This window comes from Pelodiscus sinensis, chromosome 5, assembly GCF_052426305.1.
Source record: "Pelodiscus sinensis isolate ZL-2025 chromosome 5, ASM5242630v1, whole genome shotgun sequence".
In the NCBI taxonomy this organism is placed as follows: domain Eukaryota; kingdom Metazoa; phylum Chordata; order Testudines; family Trionychidae; genus Pelodiscus; species Pelodiscus sinensis.
The window spans coordinates 49,794,880-49,815,000 of NC_143056.1; the positions used below are offsets into that span (position 1 = coordinate 49,794,880).

General features: G+C 37.6%; 1 protein-coding gene across 5 annotated transcripts in view; it reads right to left on the reverse strand.

The window, feature by feature from the left end:
* The window catches only part of NPAS3 (neuronal PAS domain protein 3), an 888,615-nt gene that overhangs the window by 760,782 nt on the left and 107,712 nt on the right, over positions 1–20,121 (reverse strand). For 3 of the 5 annotated variants that reach the window (XM_006117663.5, XM_006117664.5, XM_075926949.2), the window contains exon 2: positions 19,851–19,940. The exons of the other annotated variants lie outside the window; for them this stretch is intronic. In XM_006117663.5, coding sequence (XP_006117725.2) covers positions 19,851–19,940 — 90 coding nt within the window. The remainder of the gene's footprint in view (positions 1–19,850; positions 19,941–20,121) is intronic. 5 annotated transcript variants of the gene reach the window in all.

Sequence of the window (20,121 nt, forward strand, 5' to 3'; positions counted from 1 at the left end):
TTGCATTACTGTTTGAAGAAATATGTGAAGAAGTATCAGTGGGAACCTTGATTTAAATCACTCCACCCTGAATGATTGCCATGTAGAGAAAAATTAAGCAGCATACTGCATCAGTGCAACTTGAACAAAAAAAATAAAATGGTAACCTCATCAACCATCTCAAAGCCTCCTGATTCTCCAAAAATGTCTACATCCATGTGGCTGGGGTTGGCGTTGCTGCATAATGTACTGATAGCTTACTGTGATAGACTGTACCCTGGACTCTATGGGGCCATGTTCAGGACTGGTTCTATGAGTGGGCAAGTAGAATGGTTGCCATGATTACCAGACATCTGGGGGGGTTGGTATTTGCTCTGCTGATTAGCCAGCTGTTTAATATTTTTTGCTCAGCTGATGAGAAGGAGGACACCAAGCAACATTTTTGACCCCACTACAGCATCTGAGGAAAAAAAGGTATTGTTGGCCACTGCAGAGGAGAGGGAGATGTGGCACATATCACAGTGCCCCCTGGAAATGGTTATCTGGCTACTATCCTGCTTGCTTGCATCTGGAGCCACTCTGGTCACCCCTTTGGAAAAAAATGCTTCTCCTATCTCATTTTCCCATTAAGGAATCTGTGCTGACTCAGGCAGATGTGTCAGGCCAATTCCAGAAGCGAACCGTAAGGAACCAAAAGCTATTCCTAGAGAAAATGTGACACTACATTTATTTTTCCATACAGCAGATCATTACTAGGTCTGGTACTAGATTGGACTAGAGCTGAGAATTGGAGCTCCTGAAGCATATGGACAAGAGTGCCTCCTTCAACTATTTGAAGTTAAGGAAAAGCAGCTGGGATCCTTGAGGAATCTGCATCCATCAGGGCAAGTGAGCCTCATTATCTAATCAGGAGTTTATAAAAGGTTTTCTGGTTTTCTCTCAGGAAGGTCGACAAAAAGACTATGAACAAAAAAGTTGCAAATGGCGAAAAATTCACCTCAGCTCAGAAGAGAGTATAGTTTATCAATCCCCAGGGCAAACAACTAAGTTGTGAACTTGCATTTATGTAGTGAAAGTGTTATCATCTGCAAGCAATTAGTATCGTGAGGACATCTAGTAGTAGTAGTAGTAGTAGTCAGGGCCGGATTAAGGGGGGGAGGGCTAGCCGGGCAGCTGCCCGAGATGCCAACCTATGGGGGGGTGCCTGATTGAAGTGGTAAGTACAAGTATGGCTCGGTCCAGCACTGGTAGTAGTTAGCACATTTCATCTAAAGATCAGTGCTTTATGCTCTTCGGCACAGTCAATATAGGCTGGTTCAAATATAAGTAATAACATGAACTGAGTGAATACACTACTTATCTTTCTTTTGTATAACTAAATAATATATTTTCTCCTGCACTGGTGGAGGAACATGCCAGATAAATCCACCGTACCTTTTTCATGACTAACATTTGTAAATGTAAGAATTTACCGCTTCTTTCTCCATTTCCTGTATCTTGTTCTAATTATTTTAGGCAAGCCACATTAAGGGAAGTTAAGCAAGAGGGAAAACTAAGGTGGCATTTTCACGTAAATGGTGGACAGTAAGAGCCAAAAGTATTAACACTTGCATAGTACTAAAAATGTACTCACAAAATAGATCCTGCTTAACAAGCTTCAACAGTTCCTCCACACCCTCACCTAGAGGAATCACTTTAGTGATAGGATAATTCAGTGACCACACCCATTCTGTCACTGGTTTTTCAACCAAGACATCCAGCGAGGCAGCCAATTTGTAAGACCTATGAGGATGGTGACATTTTTCTTCTCAGAAGTTGACTGAGACCACCAACTCATTTCACATAGGCCAGCAAGAGCCATCAGATAATAATGACTTTTGGTTTCTACCCACCTGTGTTACATTCAAACTGGTGACCCAGAGGTGAAGGTCTCCATATTCCATTACCAAACCCTCAAGCCTATAGTCTCCCTGAGCACTAAGTGTTTCTCTGCAGTACAAAGTCAAGAGACAGTACAATCTGTCTATCTGAAATTTGTTCTCAAGTTCATGGCCTATCAAGCCATTCTAATGCAAGTACACAGATATGTATTTCAGCTATTGTTTTTGCTGAATATTTCTCAGCCAACACAATAACTCTGTGCAAGGAAAAACCATATAAAACTGAAAATAAAAATGTACATCAGTTATTTCACAACAGAGTCCAAAATTTAGATTCCAAACTCTCTGCACCTTACTAGGAAAAAGGAAATAGCTAATAGTGCAGACCTTGCTCACACTCCCACCAAACTACTGGTGTAGATGTATTTTTAATAATTGTAATACCAGCACTCTATGCAAATCTTGTTTCGTATTTGCACAAACCGAGAAAGTGTTTTGTATTCAGTAGTGCTTATCTGTTTTTAAAACAGTTTTAAGTATCAGGAACAGTAAATTAACTTCTGTGATACATGTGCCAAATACTACAAAAGTGTTAATAAGTATATTATTAAAACAGTTTTATAGAGACCTGGGAGAAGATAAACTAATTTTAAACAGCAACAGTTTGAGTTTAAACTATAGGCTTGTCAAAAACAAAATGACTAAATGCTTATTTATTTGGAATGTTTTTCAGTTAAGTTACAAGACACCATCTCCTGTAAAATATGAAAGGTATTTTTAAGAAATAAACATACTTTATACTGTATTACGTTAAAAATACTTTCTTTCAATGTAACACTCAGTCTTGAATTAATCAGATAAAGATGAAAGTGGAGAATTTTGCCAACAGTGCTTCTTACTAATGTCGCTCACTTATGCCTTTCAGCTTGGTATATTTTCTATGAAGGATATCTTGTTAAAACAACTGTCGAAGGCAAGTCATATCATATCAACCACACACCATACCCTATGGGAGCTCAAATGTTCCAAAGTCTATGTTAATACAATCCTGCTGCACAATTCAACTAAGAGGGGGAGCAGTTTTTCAGTGACATGTAAGACTTCATATAAGTACCACATTATCTATATGTCTTCTAGAAATGAGGCAAAGCCATAGCAAGGATTATACTGAATCAATTTAGGAAGGTAAATATTGTTAACAAGTACCATAAAATAGTCTAGTAGATGATTCTAATCTCCATTTATCAACCAACAAGAAGGCTGCACTTCAGTGCATCTTCCAACAATATATCTATAGGACAGCAATATTCTCTGGCTCAAGAGACCCATGCAACTCTTCAACAAGAGGTTTGCTGCATTCTAATACAAGATTTACTACACAATATGCCATGTGCTTCCACAATCCTCTTACAAAATGGTTTAAAAAAACCATGTGTGGCTTTTTGCATACCTAAGTCTTGTGAGCGTGGTTTCCTCCAGTCATAAAGACTAAGTACCATTATTCCAGGATGTCCAAAATCTCTTTTGCATTACTTCATATAAAGATATACAACACTGTTTGTTGTAAGATTTTGGATTGCAAAAAAACCCATTGTTTTTATAATCCTTTAACCTTACCAAAGACATGTGACAATAGACAATGTGCCAATACTTTCAGAGTATTCTGATTCCTTTTTCATTTTGTGGAGGGTTCCACATTGCACTTAAGAGTCACATTGGCCACTTCTGATTTACAAAGAAATAAAAAGTGAAGACAGAAACAGTAGTATTGACACCGTGCCAGCTACCAAAGTAGGCTCCTTGCCAATAAAGTCTCATTTTGTTTATTATTTGGGCTAGCCCCCAAACCATTATTTGTAAATTTAAAAATAAAACAAAACAAAAAAGCTAAACAACAAAACCTCGGCACTGTCAATTCTCCTGTTTAATCAGGCCAGTCAGAAGGCTGACATTCAGCGTCTACTCTGGATATTTCAAAATATTTTCTGTTTACTGACAGAGGTTGCTGTAAAAATGTGTCTCAGTATCCAGCTAGTGATTGACAATGGGGCCAGTGAGACTGCAGTAGGCTTAAGGAAGGGGAAGGAGCATTAGCTGTGTGCCACAGTGGTGAAGCAGTAACAGCTTTATGAGCAAGAATGGAGAGAGAGATAAAAGCCTGTTCAAGACACATTTCTGAAACAAAATAATAATCAACACTAATGACATTAAAAGGAAATTCTAGAATTGTAAAACAGATAAAGAGTAGAAAAAAGATTTAAAAGATTCCATTTTGATTTTATAAAATGTTCTAGCATCCATAGAAGGAAATTTGTTTTCAACATCTTAAAATCTCTACATCTTCTATGGTACTTGAATATATGGGGATCTAAATGCTGAAGCTGCATGAGGCTTCACTCTTCCTGCCCATGTATCATTGTGATCCCATTTTTTAAACCAAAGAAATGCTCTGTTTTAGAGTTTTCTCCAATTGTAACCCTTGACTTGGCAATAGAGTTTTATAAAATCCTAATATAGCCCTCCAAAACACAAGAATACTTACTAGTGCATACTAGTTCATTAACTAGTTAAATGTGAGTCACAACAACTCCAAGTGGTATGGCCCGGGGTCACATGTGAGCATCTGTCATTTTTTTAAAAGCAAAAGACTAGCCATATTAACGAATAAATAAGTCAGTTCCCTTCAATAGGAGAACCCAAGAAAAGGAAACAGCATAGAAACCACACAACAATGTTCCACTTACAGATGGAGAAAGGAGATCAGCATTAAACTAAGTGTTTTACTACTTAAAGTATCCATATATTTTTCCAACTAAATCTTTAATATGTAATCTGGCAGTAGCTGCTTATAAACTAGGACTGGCTACATCACTTTCATACGAATTTGCTAGATGACTGTAAAACTGTAGGACCTAATTTTTCAGATGCTATGAGCTCTCAAAATTCCAGCTGAAGTAAATATTGGGTCCATAAAACTTGAGTCTGATGGAACAATAGAAAGAAAATTCCAGAACTACAGAACCTCCACTTACAGTGATCTGCCTCCTGTCACCAGACACTGAAATCCAAAAGTGCATAATTTTATCTGAACTTTCACTACAGCACGTAATCCAAGTGGTCTCATAGGTAACCAGAACCTGAACCATGGCTCAGGAAGACTATATTCATCTTCTCTAGAAGCAAGTGAAACAAGGTTGCAAGGAGTTGCCCCACCTGCAACCTCAAGACCAGACCCAATTGTAATAGTTGTATTCACCTGATTGGAATGACTTGTGTAAACAGCCACACACACAAAAGCAGGTGGGAGGACAAAGGACGATGTTTCCGTTCCCTTACAAGATACAGCACTGGGCATATTCCCTCTGGAAACCTGGACTAAACAAAGGATTGTGCCTCCTAAAACTATTGTTGGAGTAGGGCATCTCCATACCACTTTCAAACATGGGCTAGTGAACTGGAAGGCCCAATTGATTAACTTCTCCTCATTAACTGTGAACGGTTACTTTAAATCACCTTTTTCTGTGCAACTCTTAAAAGGTCTTTTTGGGAGAGAGGCTGTCCTTATGGTTTTCAAATTACAACAAACCATACATGATATTAACTAGAACACCACCATGTATAACCTAGTAACCTAGCCTGTTGATGAACAGAACTTCCTAGAATGTTTTTTTTTCCTCTCCTACATGACCACCGCTGTAAGACATCAATATCTCCTACCAGCATACTGTTAAGGACATTTTGGACGGACGGACGGACACACACACACAAATATCAAAATATTTAATATTAATCTTGATACTCTGAAATTAATTAAACATAGCTCATTTTTAGTGCCCAAGGTACATTCTATGCCAGGACTGGCTGGCTTGCTGCTTCTCCCCACAGAAGATCTCTGTCATCCTGCAGGCATTTCATGAGAGACTAATGAAGTTGCCTTAAGCTGTTTGATAAACTTAAACCATTTTGATTTTGTTTACAGTACTGTACCTCCATCAGAAGAATCCACCAGCTGTGAATTTTAAGGCAGCTCAGTAGCACTTTTTTATGGATGATTACCTTATGCTATAGCAATTCAATGCCACAGTTATCACCAATGCTGATACACAGCCTGGATACAAGGCTGATACTATCTGGGGTGATATCAATCAGACATGCCTCTGTCCATTTACAGGGTCTGCCTGTCACATAGCTATCAGTAGCAATCAAGAAGTAATTCAACAACTCTAAAAGCTGCTACTACCACTAGAAACTAGCAAGCCTCTTGCTATGATAATCCTAACAAGGTTTCTTAGTTATGAGACCTATGCATTGCCTAGGGCAAGCAGCAAACCATTCTGCCTGACGAAGCTAGATTTTTCATTCCAAGTATCTTTGGAGTTGGGAATGTGAGAGCAATCTGAAAATGTCAAGCACAGGTCTCTGTTTACACTGTTTGGTTTTATGACTAAACTATCTGGAATTTCCTATAGGTTGCATCAGACTCAAGTTTTATGGACCCAATATTTACTTAATGAAGAAAATCATACTATCATTCAGGTTTCCAAGAAGGGCACAGTGAAATACGTAAAGCAACTCAGAAGATTAGGTTTCTCACCCATACTTTAACTATACAACAAGAATTTCTCATACAACAGAGATTTAATTATATTATGAAAAAGAGGATTGATTTTTAAATGCAATGCAGCTCTTTGGGACTCTTTATCCCAATAAGTACTTAGTACATTCTTCCTAAGGATCCTGAAACAGCTAATGTTTCTTCAATTTTTCAGAGTGGAAGCCTGGTTGTAGTAGACTTTGAAATCAACTGACACAAAGGACCAAAATCAATCTCACTTTTTCCCCCAGACCTAAATCAATAACCTAGATATTGAACATGTTAAGTATTTTGTCTATTTCATCTCTCTCTTAAACAATAACAACCATTTCACTTCAGGGAACAAGTTTGCTAGTCTTGAATGCCTCTGTTAGCATGATACTGAGGAAAAAAGGACAATGAGGCAGGTAAATCCCCTGGGAAAATGAAAATACAAACCCACAAAGCAATAGTATTTCCCATTCCACTGTAGTAATGGAACCTGAGAACCAATGACTGTGTATAAAAGGGTGAAACCTGATTATCTTTCTATGGCTCCATACATTCAATTAGTTCCAGCCAGAAAGTGTGTTATGTGTTCTTCTGTAGTTTTCAACTACATGACATGACAATACATGACATGACAATGTGGTAATGAATCTACTAGTTCATTACCAAACACTTTGTTAACTCCCTAATTCAACATCCCATCAACAGAAGCCCTTATAACCTCAGGAAAAGGAAGTACATACACCTTGACTTCTATGGGGTTCAGGAGGAAGCTTGGGGAGAAGGGAGAGCAGAAGCAACTTAGGATCTATCTGTGGAGAGAAGATCAGATAGGAAACCTGGAGGTGGGCTGGAAAGCCTGAGAGCTGACAGGGACAGAAGTAGTCACAGTTAGAGGACAATGAACTAGTAATGGCAGCCCAAAGAAAAGAGTGAAGGGATTATGAGTGGGGATGTACTTCAAATGTGTGTAATTAAGTAACCGTGTAACTGCTGAAAATGTCAGTGGTTACACAGTTACATGCAGAGCAGCAGTCAACTCCCTGGGAGCCGTTGCACACGAGTAGATGGCTCCCCCCACGGTACTGGCTCCCGTCTACCACCCCACGCTGCTGCCTCCATAGCAGCAGGCAGCTCCCCAGGACCTGGTGTGCGCTGGGAGCTGGCTTTTAAACTAGATTCCCGCGCATCCCAGAAGCCTGCGTTTAACCGTGAATGTTAACCGATGAGGGTAACTTTCACATCCCTTGTTATACGGTGTGTGAGAAAATACTTTTTATTCCTGCCTTCTGTTGGTGAGAGAGCAAGCTTTTTGAGTTCCTCTCTCAGCAGCAGAATGTGGGCTAACAAAAGATACTACCTCACCTGTCCTATCTTTGTAATATCCTAGGACCAATATGGCTACAACAGCATTACATGCCGTGGGTTATAATGCTAGTTGCTTTTAGACCAGTGTACTAGACTGGCCTGAGGGGCTCTGTTAGAAACTTGCTTTGTTTACTATAACCCATTAGAGAAATTGTAACTTGAGTATTTGAAAGTTTTATTCTGGCTGCCTTACTAAAGGAATTCTCATTTACACCAAGTGTGTTTCTGGGAATATGCCCAGGGCTTCAGCCTGCAGGGCCTAGTGCTAGGAAAGCTATTGCCTCTAAGGTTGTGATACACCCAGCACGCTACTGAACACCTAGGGAACTAGTCTACCATCAAGCCCATAATAGTGAGTGGGGTTTGTTACATTTTAATTTGCCCTGAATAAGGTTGTCACATACAAGTCACTCGTAATAGACACATAAAAAGAAATAATGGGCCATACCACCTGTAAAAACAAGCCAGAATGGAGCAAAAATCTCCACAAAGACATGGATGCGCAGTAGCTGCTATTCACCTTTGGATGGGTTACCTCTGGATGCAGCACAGACAGCTAGCCTACAAACTGCAGAATGAATTTTAAACCACTCTCCCACTTCCTCGCAAAGTCCATTTCATTGACATTTGTGCAGAATGAGGTAAATTTCACACTGAATACACATTCAGCTAAAAAGAGGGTATAAGCAAGGAACTAATTTCCTATATATCATATTTACTATAAATGGCAAGCAGCTGTCTAATAAACACTGCATGATACAGCATGTCAGGCTATTCTGTACCACAATCTGCACCCTGAGAGATGCCACAGACCCAATGTCATTTGTTGAAACATGACTCCACAAAGTTCAGTAAAAAAAATGACGGCAAATGGTACCTAATCTAAACAATCTCTTGTAGTATAATACACTAGGAAAGATTAAGTTTGAAAACATCATGTCTTCCCTTCACTGTTAACCAAATTCTTCCCTTTTGTTCACCTATTTTCAAAAGATATGGGGAAGTTCTGTATATTAATGCAGCACTTTTTGACAATATGTGAAGTTATTTTTCATACAAATTATACCGCTTTCACTATTTCATTACACTTGCTAAAGATAAAATTATGGTTCATCTTCCTATCCTATTCTCATTAAAATATTCATATTTGCTTTCTTTTTAATATTACAAAGTTGCGTAATTATACAATTTTAAGTTGCTGAACAGTCTGCATCCAAAATAGAACTTATGCTTCCTGGATCCCAATTTGAAAAGATTAAAATTCTGTTTAATCCTTAATTTTCTCGAGCTGAACAATCTCCCTTTTATGGGGAAACTTTAACAACTCCAAATGAAGACCTGCTATAAACTGAGGAAGTCTATTGCTCTTGTAAAAGCAGTTAACTAAAACTAAGTTAAAATTTTCCTCACATTGTTTATTTAGTGATATTTGTCAGGCTCTGTGTGGAACAAAATCAGTATCAATTTAATCATGGCAAAGCTGAAAAGAGTTATGACAGGATGTTAACATAAACCCTAAATATACAGGACTCAATTGTGCTCTCAATGAGGTAAGCCATATTGCAGGGATGCAAGGAAGTCAATGGCTGAATAGAATAATCTTTAAAGGTACAATACTTTCTGGATAGTGGACGAAATCTTAACCCATTTAGGCACTGATCCCAATCATAACCAACCCACACAGAGGGTTAGGGCTGGAGAGGTTAGGACTATGTGATTTGCTATAACCTTGTGAAACCGAGACTTTAAAGCAGGCAGCACTAGTCTGCTCCAAGCCATTGTATATAAGTGCTCAGAAAGGTGGATTATGCCTAACTCCTAGTATGTTATGCAGAAGAGGCCTTGGAGCTCTTTATCCCCTCTAGTGCACCTGATCAGAGGGATAAATCAATGATCTGGAAGAAAACCAAATCCCTGCTGGTACAATTTGCAGATGACACAAAAACTGATGAAGTGGTAAACAATTATATGGACAGGTCACTTCTACAGAGCAATCTGGATTTCATGGTAAACTGGGCTTGCTTGAATAACATATTAATACATCTAAATTCAAGATCATACATCTAGGAAGCAAGGAAACTGGTTACACTTCCAGCACGGAAGATTTTATTTTGGAGTAGAGACTTAGGAAAAACAACTCCGGGGTTATAATGAGACAGGACCATATTTTTGTTTTGGTCAGGCACAGCAGAATGGCATCTCAGTCCATGATTGGTGTCTCAGTACTATAGTAGGGATGTAAATTCACAGTTAAAAAGTTAACTGGTTAAATGGAATGTTTAACTGGTTAACCGAAATGTTGCAAAACAGGATGCTTGAAGAATCACCACCCAGGCCCACAAATTACCTTATGAAACTAACAAATCAGGCAACCACTGCTTGCTAACTCCAGATTTCAGATCCAGGGAACAGATTTATTTCAGCATAGGTAAAAAGTGCCACTTGCCAGTGAACAGTTGAGATACACCTGGGCAATGTTCTGACTGAATATGCACAGACAAGGCTGTTAACAAACAAAGGTAAAGTCTTTAGTCTCCATATACTCTTTTATACTCAAACTGATACCCTACACAGTCTGTCTATCAATGCCCTTCTTTTCTGATTCCTTACATATTACTGATTAACAATATCTATGACCAAATATAAGATTATGTATTATATCCTCGATTATACAAGTTTTATCGACTAATCATAGCAATAACAAAACTATCAATGTTGATATTTGACAACAATTTGGGGAACTTTCTTTTTATCCTGGTTATATTTTCCAGCATCATAGTGATGTCTCATTGTAGAGTCATCCTTGTCCTATATGCAAATTAGGGACAATTCAAATGTTGAACAGGATACTGAGCAAAACGAAGTGTCATTTTGCAAAGGTCTGACGAACCAAACTAAACTAGGTTTACACTTACATTGATTATATAGTTGCTTATATATATTACTAACTAGCAAGTGACAGATGCATAGAAATGATCCATTACATACATGATAAAATATGCTTAAGCTCTTGCCATTTTACATGAAGTAAATTCCTTTAATGATTGTCTCACCTTCGTACATTAGCTCATTCAGGAGAGAACTTCTATTTCTTGTATAATACAGTTTAATTTTGGGCAGCAAAATAACAGCATATTCACCTCTTTTAAATCAGATGGTAAGTATGCCATCTATGCTTACAAAAGGTACAAGGTAGTTCTACTACTTTCACCATTAATGTGTGCTTGAGATCCCACAGTTCTCATACATACTTAACTACAGGTTGATCCTATCTAGTCTGGCACACTTGGGACCTGAAAAGTGCCGAACCAGAGAATTTCCTGAACCATAGGAGGTCATTATAATAATGAGTAGGTTCTTTTTATTTCACCAAGGCAAATAAATGAAACGCTTGTAATACTGCTTAATAATGTATGACTATACTGATATACTCTATATAAGCCTATGCCTAGCCAAGGCTTATCAGCTCTCTTTGTAACAAAAGTGTTAGTGTTGTTATATACTTTTAGTGTACTAGCACAAAGAATAAGCAGATAAAGCATAAAAGACCATGCTTAGGCTTAGCCGCATTACCAAGACTTCCACTATTTGCTGGACTCTTAGAAGAAATTTAGCAGTAAATTACAGCTAAATAACAGTACAGAACAAAGAAAGCCAAGCCTGGCAGCTGTAAACTAACTTTATGTGACTGCAGGAAACTTGGTCACACTCACGATAAGCGGACATCCAACTATCTAAAATCTTACTGGACCACAGATGTTGCCAGACCAGAGTGTGCTGGACTAGAGAGATTCAATGTGTACTTTCATCAAATAGTGCTAGTTTCAGTCACATCATCAAAATGAAACTTTAGTGAAGCCAATTAATTGATTTTGTTGCTCAATTATGTTGTCCACAACTGATCATGCTGGTCCCTTTGATACCAATATTTCTTGATTTTGTAAGAGTGGTTGTTACTGAAGGGTGAGCCACAAAGTGAAACTTTGCAAAGTACATAAAAAGCAGCTCAGCCACAAACAAGAGAATTGACCTTTCCATCTTAGAAAACAGCAACATGAACCTGAAGGAAACATTTATGAAGTGGAAGTGGAATGTGAAAACAATCAGGCAGAATACTAGGAAACATTTCCCAACACAGAATCATCAGACTGTGACTAGACTTTTCTGAAAGAGTGTGGTCCCATCTAAACCTGTTTAAGATCATTTCCACAGGAAAGGGTAACTGCTAAGTAGGGCAACTGACAATGCCAAATTCATTTCAAGATTAACTCCAGGTAGATATTACAAAAAAAGTAGAGATTAAATGAAATTTCAAAATTTCTTAATGACCCATAAGTCATATTGGAGCCTGTATTGTAATACAGAAAAATCTGCCCAGAGTCAGGCATATCTGTGAAATGCTTTTTATTCAAAAACTATAAATTTTCATATTCCCCATTATGATAAAGTACTCTAATCTATTACAGTGGGGTATTAATAGCAGCACACAGTCAGGGAGAGAGATAATAAGAGTACCGGTTGAACCACTGTAGTCCAGCATCCTTGGGACCTATTAGTGCTGAACCAGAGAATTTGATGAACCATGGGAGGACAATATTGTCTAGCAGCATTACCAACACTTCCACTGCTTACTGGGCTCCTTGAAGACATTTAGGGATGAATTAGAACTAAATAACAGCACAAAACACTGAGAGCCAGGACTGGTGGCTGGGACCACCGGAAATTTGGCCACACTCATGATAAGTGGACATATGGCTAACTAAAATCATGTAGGACCATGGATGTTGCTAGACCAGAGAGTGCCAGACTAGAGAGGTTCAAATGGTACAACTTATAAACATATATTATCTTTATTCTCTGTTATCAAGGGATTGCCTCCTGTAGCATCATTCTCCCAAATGCTGCATCAGCCAAGAATTGGACTGGATGTCCAACTCAGATAACTGAATATGGGCAAATAGATGACCATCTGCTTGCCAGTCATTCTGAAATGATAGACTGGGAGGCTTACTTTTCCAATGGCACTATGTGGTTATATATTTTAGCCCACTAAGAGGTCTATATATTTTCATGCCAAGTGAATTGAGAAGACAAAACTCCTTTCCAGTTCTGAGACAGGGCAGCTGATATTTTGACCCTTGGCTCACTGAGAGGAAAAATTGATGACTATCTTTAAAATGAAGAGATACAAACAGGATCAACACAGGGGAGACTGTTACCTCAAAGAAAAGCCCCCACTCAACTTGCCCTAGCTTTCTTCAGTTGACCTCTCTGGTGTGGCATTTAAAATTTCTGTCAAAGCTTTCTGCCCAGTCCAACTGTATTGTAACTTCCTGTGGAAGGATGAAAGCCTGTTTCCACATATCAGATTACATACATTAATAGGAAATCTGTTCTAAAATGTCTCAAAACTGTGCCATACTGGATCACTTTGAGCTCCAAACATTCATATTTTATCTCCAAGCCTCTAGCACTCTTCTTATTCCTGAGTGCATGACACAACCTTGTAAGTTGCCATGAGACATGATGGCTACTCTCTGCAGCTTGCATATTGCAAAAGTTATTTCACTCTTCATTCATCTGTCAGGTGAGACACAAGAGCGTATTGAAGATCTACAGGCCTCACATGCTCCCAGGCCAACAGAAAAATTATATGTGGCATCATCATCTACAAATGAAATGAGGGGAAAGGCTGGCAGTATCTCTGAGCTAGACAACTTTTTTCACTGTTGTCATAATTCTTCCCATCACTCCTGAATCTTAATACACAGTCACCGCTTTTCATTCAGATTTATAGCTATCTACAGAGCTGGTGCATTTCCCTATCTGGTACCAAGCGGTGATTCTCCAATCTTAGCTGCTCATTTCTGTGGGTTTCTTCTACTGCTTTGTTCTTGTACATTAAGCTCAATAGACAGTGATATAAGGACAAAAGTGTGTTCCTCTGGGAGCAGCTGCCTGATCAAAAAATCAGAACTGAAAATGCTGTCATCCAACAAGGTAAAGTATATAAGGACATATAAGTGAGGAGATGGAGAAGATTTCCTTCTGACCTATTGGGAACAGAAAAATCCCGTATGTTGATTAAATGGATATGGCCTTCTGCATCTTGGACTTGATCTCTACTGACAACATACAGAGGTATTCTAACTCAAACATTGGTCCATTCCCAACAGATTTCTTTGTGACCAGGAACAGGATGAAGCAGAGATCGATTATCTCACTTCACAAAGGGTAGCAATTATTCCAATGCCTTTCCTAATTCTCCTTGGTTTAGAAAATAGCTCTGCGGTCATCAAGGGAATGACAGTGAGAGCAGACCCAACCAGCCTAGAACTGAAGACATTTCCTGTAAAGGACCTGTTAGAAGGAAAATTTCCTCCATCCTGTACTCTGAGGTGTGCACAGAGGAATCAGATTCATAACCGGATCTTCTTTCTAGGCTTATTCACTATGCTGCGCTGTGAGTGGATAAGCAAAGGTACCAAACACAGATTTATCTGCCCTGTTGTGCTCCATAAAGATGAACAGAGATACAAAATGCTGCTGTTCTGCCATACAGCACTCTGTGAGGGTGATCAGGGCTACAAAACAGTGAACTACTTTGCCAATCTGATGTTGCCCAAGGCCTTTTGTAACCAGAGGGGAAGAGCAGAGGATATTCCCACACATACTAGCTGCCTCCAAAAGGCCTATTCCCCTGTCTTCCTCTATCTTTGACTGCCCTGCAGCACTCCATGAAAGTGAACCAGGGCTGAAGCCCCCAGAGTTTTAGGCAAATAGAAAAGAGTTTCTCATATGACAAAGAGGGCAACACACTGTCAGCAGAGAACTAATGCTCACCAGTTAATTGGACAAGGAAGTGGGACAGCCCTCTACTCACTGTGGATCGGCTGGTAGGACCCCAGCCAGTCAGCTGGAGCAGCTCCCCTGACCACTGAGGACCAGGTTGGAAGAGCCTCCCACCCAGTGGGCTGACCAAACCCCAGTTGCTTAACCAACTGCAATTAAACAGTTAACCAGTTAATTTTTTCTCTGCATATTTACATCCCTAGAAGGGACCCACTGTGAACACCTCGTCTGACCTTCTGTACAGCAATAGAATACCCACAATCACAAAAAATATTATTCTTTTTGAATTTGAACATATCTTTTAAAAAACATCCAAACTTGTTTTTAAAATTTCCATTGGAAGAGAATACACCACAACCCTCAGTAAATTATTCAAATGGGTAATCACTGGATGATTAAGGGTCCTGTTCATTCCCTCTGAAGCATATTGCATTGGTCACTGTCAGAAGACAGGATACCTGGCTAGATGGACCTTTGGTCTGACCCACTACGGACATTCTTCTGTTCTAATTACCCTCTCTGTAAAAATATTGCACCTTATTTCCAGTGTGAATTTGTCTGACTTCAGCTTCTAGCCACTGGATCATCCTTTGCCTTCCTATGCTAGAATGAAAATACCATTATCCAATATCTGTTCCCTACATAACAGAATGGTAGATAGAATGGTATCTAGCTGCAGAGGCAAAACTGTAATTTTTGAGTGATATTACATTTTTAGTTCTTTCAATCTGACACTGAATATGAAAACAAACTTAATGATCACTTTCTAATTTTATTTTAGTGACAACAAAATGAACTTTTGGTGGGCATCAGGCTAATATGGGCATTTTGCAATGGCTTTTAGGATTAGGTATTCACCTTAATCCCTGGTGGACATTACAATAACATCAATTGGAGTAATCTGCACAAGAGTCATAGGCAGCATACAACAGTCATGATTCAAATATGTCAAGGTTTGCCTACATAAATAGTGTTACTTTAGTATTTGACATCTTTCTTAATACTATTAAATGCAGTACTTTTAAAGATTTTAATAATGATCTCTGTATGGTACACTTCCTCGCAGAAATTTTTGCTGCAACATGCTTGTGTAAAATTATTTCACACATATCACCAAATATATTTAAATACAGTGTCACAAACTGTTACTTTTGTAGGCACAAGATGTCAATAAAAGAAAAAAGTGTGAGTAAAAATGATAGTGAGTAGTTCACATTCACTAGTACTGGATTTAGGTTAGTAAAGGTTATTCCACATATTCACTACACACAGATCTCTTACATAAGTATCTCTTGAACTATAATACTCAGTGATAGGCACTGGGACTTTAACCACATGCATTGTCCAGTAGGGCTAAAACCCTTTTCAATAAACTGTTACTGTAAGTGTTGAACTACTTAAGACTCCAAGTGGTATTTGCCTCTATGGAAAATGCATTTTTTAGGTCCACGGTACAATGTGAAATTCTGAGAGCACAGGACCTCATCCTATTGTTTTTTTCTAGGGCTCTCAATTGACATGCTGCCCCAGCACTTCAAAGGGGCAGCGCTGCATGGAGCCCGGGGTCAGCGGAGAATTCCAGCTCCTCCCTGGGCTCCATGCAGCACTGCCCCATTGAAACACCGGGGTGGCGTTTCAAAGGGGAGGCACACGCGATTAATCGCACGATTAATCATGAGTAATTTTTTTAAGTGCTTGACAGTCCTAGTTTTTTCACATTTAGGGAATGGAAAAAATTGTTTATATTAATAAGCCTTCAAACTTCACTCTGGTCCCAGTCCGGCACTATTCTGCATAATGTTGCTTGGTGACAATACTGCAGTACCTCCAGCATTAAATACAACCGTCATCAGAAGTAAAGCAGAGTGGCTTCTGTGTAGATGTTCTGGTTAAATAACATGTAGAGAGTGATGGCCTTGAATCTTTACACATCCAATGTCCTTCTTGAAATCCCCTTTTTCATGAATGCTAAGACCTGTGCTACCCAATATAGTTTGTGAAATAGCTATTGCTGCACCAGTGAGAGACCTCTTGCTTGCTGAAAGTTCTGCACAACTGACCCAACTCCTTGTGATATGAAAGGTGCACAGAAGCAGGCCTATAGAAATTAATCACACTGTTAGAGAAAAACTGAAATTTAGCAAGACTAAAGCAACAAGTATGATAATGAAAAGATTTAAACATGTTTATGGCAGAGCATTGTAATAGCATGCTATGAATAACCAACTTCTTTCTACCTCTCATAAAATATGTGCCTGCACAGTAACAAAAGTTCCAATTAAGATTGAAAGCATTCACATCTAAACTTCTGCCATTCTTACTGAAAGGTTTTCCATGACACTAGTTAAATGTTAATATCACTGGAAATAAATGACCGTAGGATCTGAAGAAAGAGTTTCCAATAGCATTAGCAATGAAAAAATATAAATTACAGCACACAGCAATTAAATATGCTACATATATGCTATCCTCAATAGTATGCTAAAAAAAATCTGAAACAAATTCTATCAATGTTAGAAAAAAATCAAAACCTGCTATATAACGTCAATAAAGATAAATATATTACATTCTTCCCATAAAACCAATACTTATTATGTGACATTAATAGAACGATAATGTTCATAACAATTGAAATAAGCAACCTAAGATATAATACATTAAATAATTGTAAGAAGCTTGGGAGAAGTCAAATTATGTTTTTGATAATATAAATGGATAACATCAATTTTATTTTTACTGATCTAAAATTTTATAATTGAACAAAATTATGGGTTTTAAACTTTTTTCTATTTTTTAGCTATTTAAATTTTCAGTGTGGTGGGAAATTATTCCAGGGTCAAACAATAATTATTTAATTATAGCGGTTGCTTAACTTCAAAAAATTAAAGATTTATAACTGTTAACACACAAATTATCTCATATGTAAAAATACTAAGTAAATTTCCTTAAATGATGCTCTAATACTTTCTCAAGCAGACATTTTCTTACCTTGCTAATCTGTAAATTTCTATTATCAAGGGAAATATTTTTCTGACAGTTTGTGTGTAAATGTCAAAATCCACATTTATTGACATTTACTGATAAAAATCTAATCCTTTCAAGATTAATTATTATATCAACTGGAATATCAACCTTAAAATGTTGAGACTATTTTTCCAATATTTGCCTGTAATTAATATACACTCAAGACACTTTTCTTGCTATCATGTTTGCTATGTACTCCAACTACACCAACTGCAAATGATAGCTGTTATTAACAACTATGCCTATCAAAGTATTTGTAAGAGTCTGGAATGAAGCCATCACTTGCAACCCCCAACAAATCTGGCCAGACTACTATCCATTGCCTTGTGCCAAGAATTATATCTCCACAGTCACAGTTTCCAGAGTCATGAAGCTGTTGTACAAACTGACATGAACAGCTGATGTCAAATCTACATCTAATATTAGACTTAAATAAATCATTAAGCATTTATAGTTACTGAACGGGTGTATAGCAAATAAAACTACTGCTCAAAGATAAGTTCAGTACACCCATTTAACCATCACCTTTCCAAAATGTCTGTGTATGCATCTTCAAATTCTTCCGAGAGACTACACTACAGAGAAGGGCTAGTAAGTAGGCAGATCATGGGCCAAATTTGGATCACCAGATGCCTTTGAACTGACGCCAAAATCTTTTTATTTACTTATTATCAATATAGTTTTTATTATTATTTGCTCTGAAGTCTGGACCTTGACTGTACCTTCACTAAGAAATTTGGTCCCTGATAAAAAATAACTGATTACCCCTGCTACCTAGTGCCATATCTGGATCATGGCTTATGAAGTTATCACAGATTTAAAAAAATCAACAGAATGTTGAATAAATCAATGTACCTCATGAATAAAAAATTATATAATTTACCTCCATAAGCAACAAAAATGGAGGAAGATCAGATGACTCAACAGTAAGTCAGACTACTACTGTGGTCCACCAAGTGGATTAACAATTAAGAAATCTTTGGATCGGTTCTGATTTCACATTTTTCTACTATTGAAAATGTTAATTCTTGTTTTCTTACAAATTATCTTTCATCCACTCTATAGCCAAAACTTTTATTACTGTAGTGATTTTCCAATCACTAAATTAATTCATCAAACTGGCAACACAATAATTGAGGGGGATATAGGAAGTGAAAAACCACAACAAATATTGCTGTCTTGCCAATGAATCCTCTAGATAAAATGTAAACACAATTTTTTCTATAAATTAAGTTATTTTGAGCAAATTAAAGTGTTTCCTTTATCTCCTTGTAGATAAATTATTTAATATGCCACAAAACAGGAACAGAATTAGAATATAAAAATTAAACATTAAGGGAGAGCAAACAGTTTGGAAAATCAATAAAAATCAGAAAAGTGGTAATGCATTTGCAAAATATTAACAGAAGAATCTATAATATAGTTATTAAATGTCATATCTCAATTCTTACTGGAAATGGATTATTGAATCTAATAATGAAAGATTATAATTCTTGCTATATTCAAAAAGAAACTCCGCTGACTATAAGTAATGAAAGTCAAATCATGTTACATTTGCTTACCCATATTAATAGACATCTACAGTACTTTCATCAGAAGCACTAGTAATGTTTGATAGTTAGTCACAAATGCAGGTACCATTAGGCAATGGACAAAGGCAACCGACAAAGCAAGAGGACAACTCCAATTTAACTGCCCTGTAAGATACATACTAATTAGCTGAAAAGCTACGAAATCCTAGCTAGCATGTTAAGTCTGCTACATGACAGTATAATTTGACTTCTTAAAGGATTATGCAAATTACAACTCATCATTCCATTACACGACTGAAAAAAGTGACAGCTAATTTATACATAACACACCTTTCAAATCCCTAAGATGTGAAACACCTGTGCAATATACTTTGCCTAGATTTTCAACTGTATACGTGCTTGTTTACTGCAATATACAGAAGACATTTAATTAAGTCACAGGATTTTTAATCTGCTTTTTAACTTTTAGAGCACAATTCCAAAGATTTAAACAACAATGTTCTATCCCTGTTTTAGTGGTTTTTCATTTAAATAGAAGTATAAGATTTCAATACATGTTTAATTTCTGATAGCGGGAGAGCACGAGCACTAATGCACGAGCCAGAGGTAAGACTCACACAGATTTCAACATACTTCTGGTAGGTAGATTCACAGTAGATTCCGTCATATCTGTAGATTTTCCTACATTCTGATTGGTTGGGCAGAGGATGCTGGACAGTTATTCTGTAGAGGTATCAAAAACAGATATACATGACTAGAGATTCTCTACAGTCAACTGTAATGCAGGACAATAAGTATGTTGAATTTTAACATCTGCATTGTGCACACACATCCAGCGGTTTCCCCCTTTTTTTTTTTTTTTTTTTTTTTTGAAATTTGCAAGGAGAGTAAACAAAACCTCAGT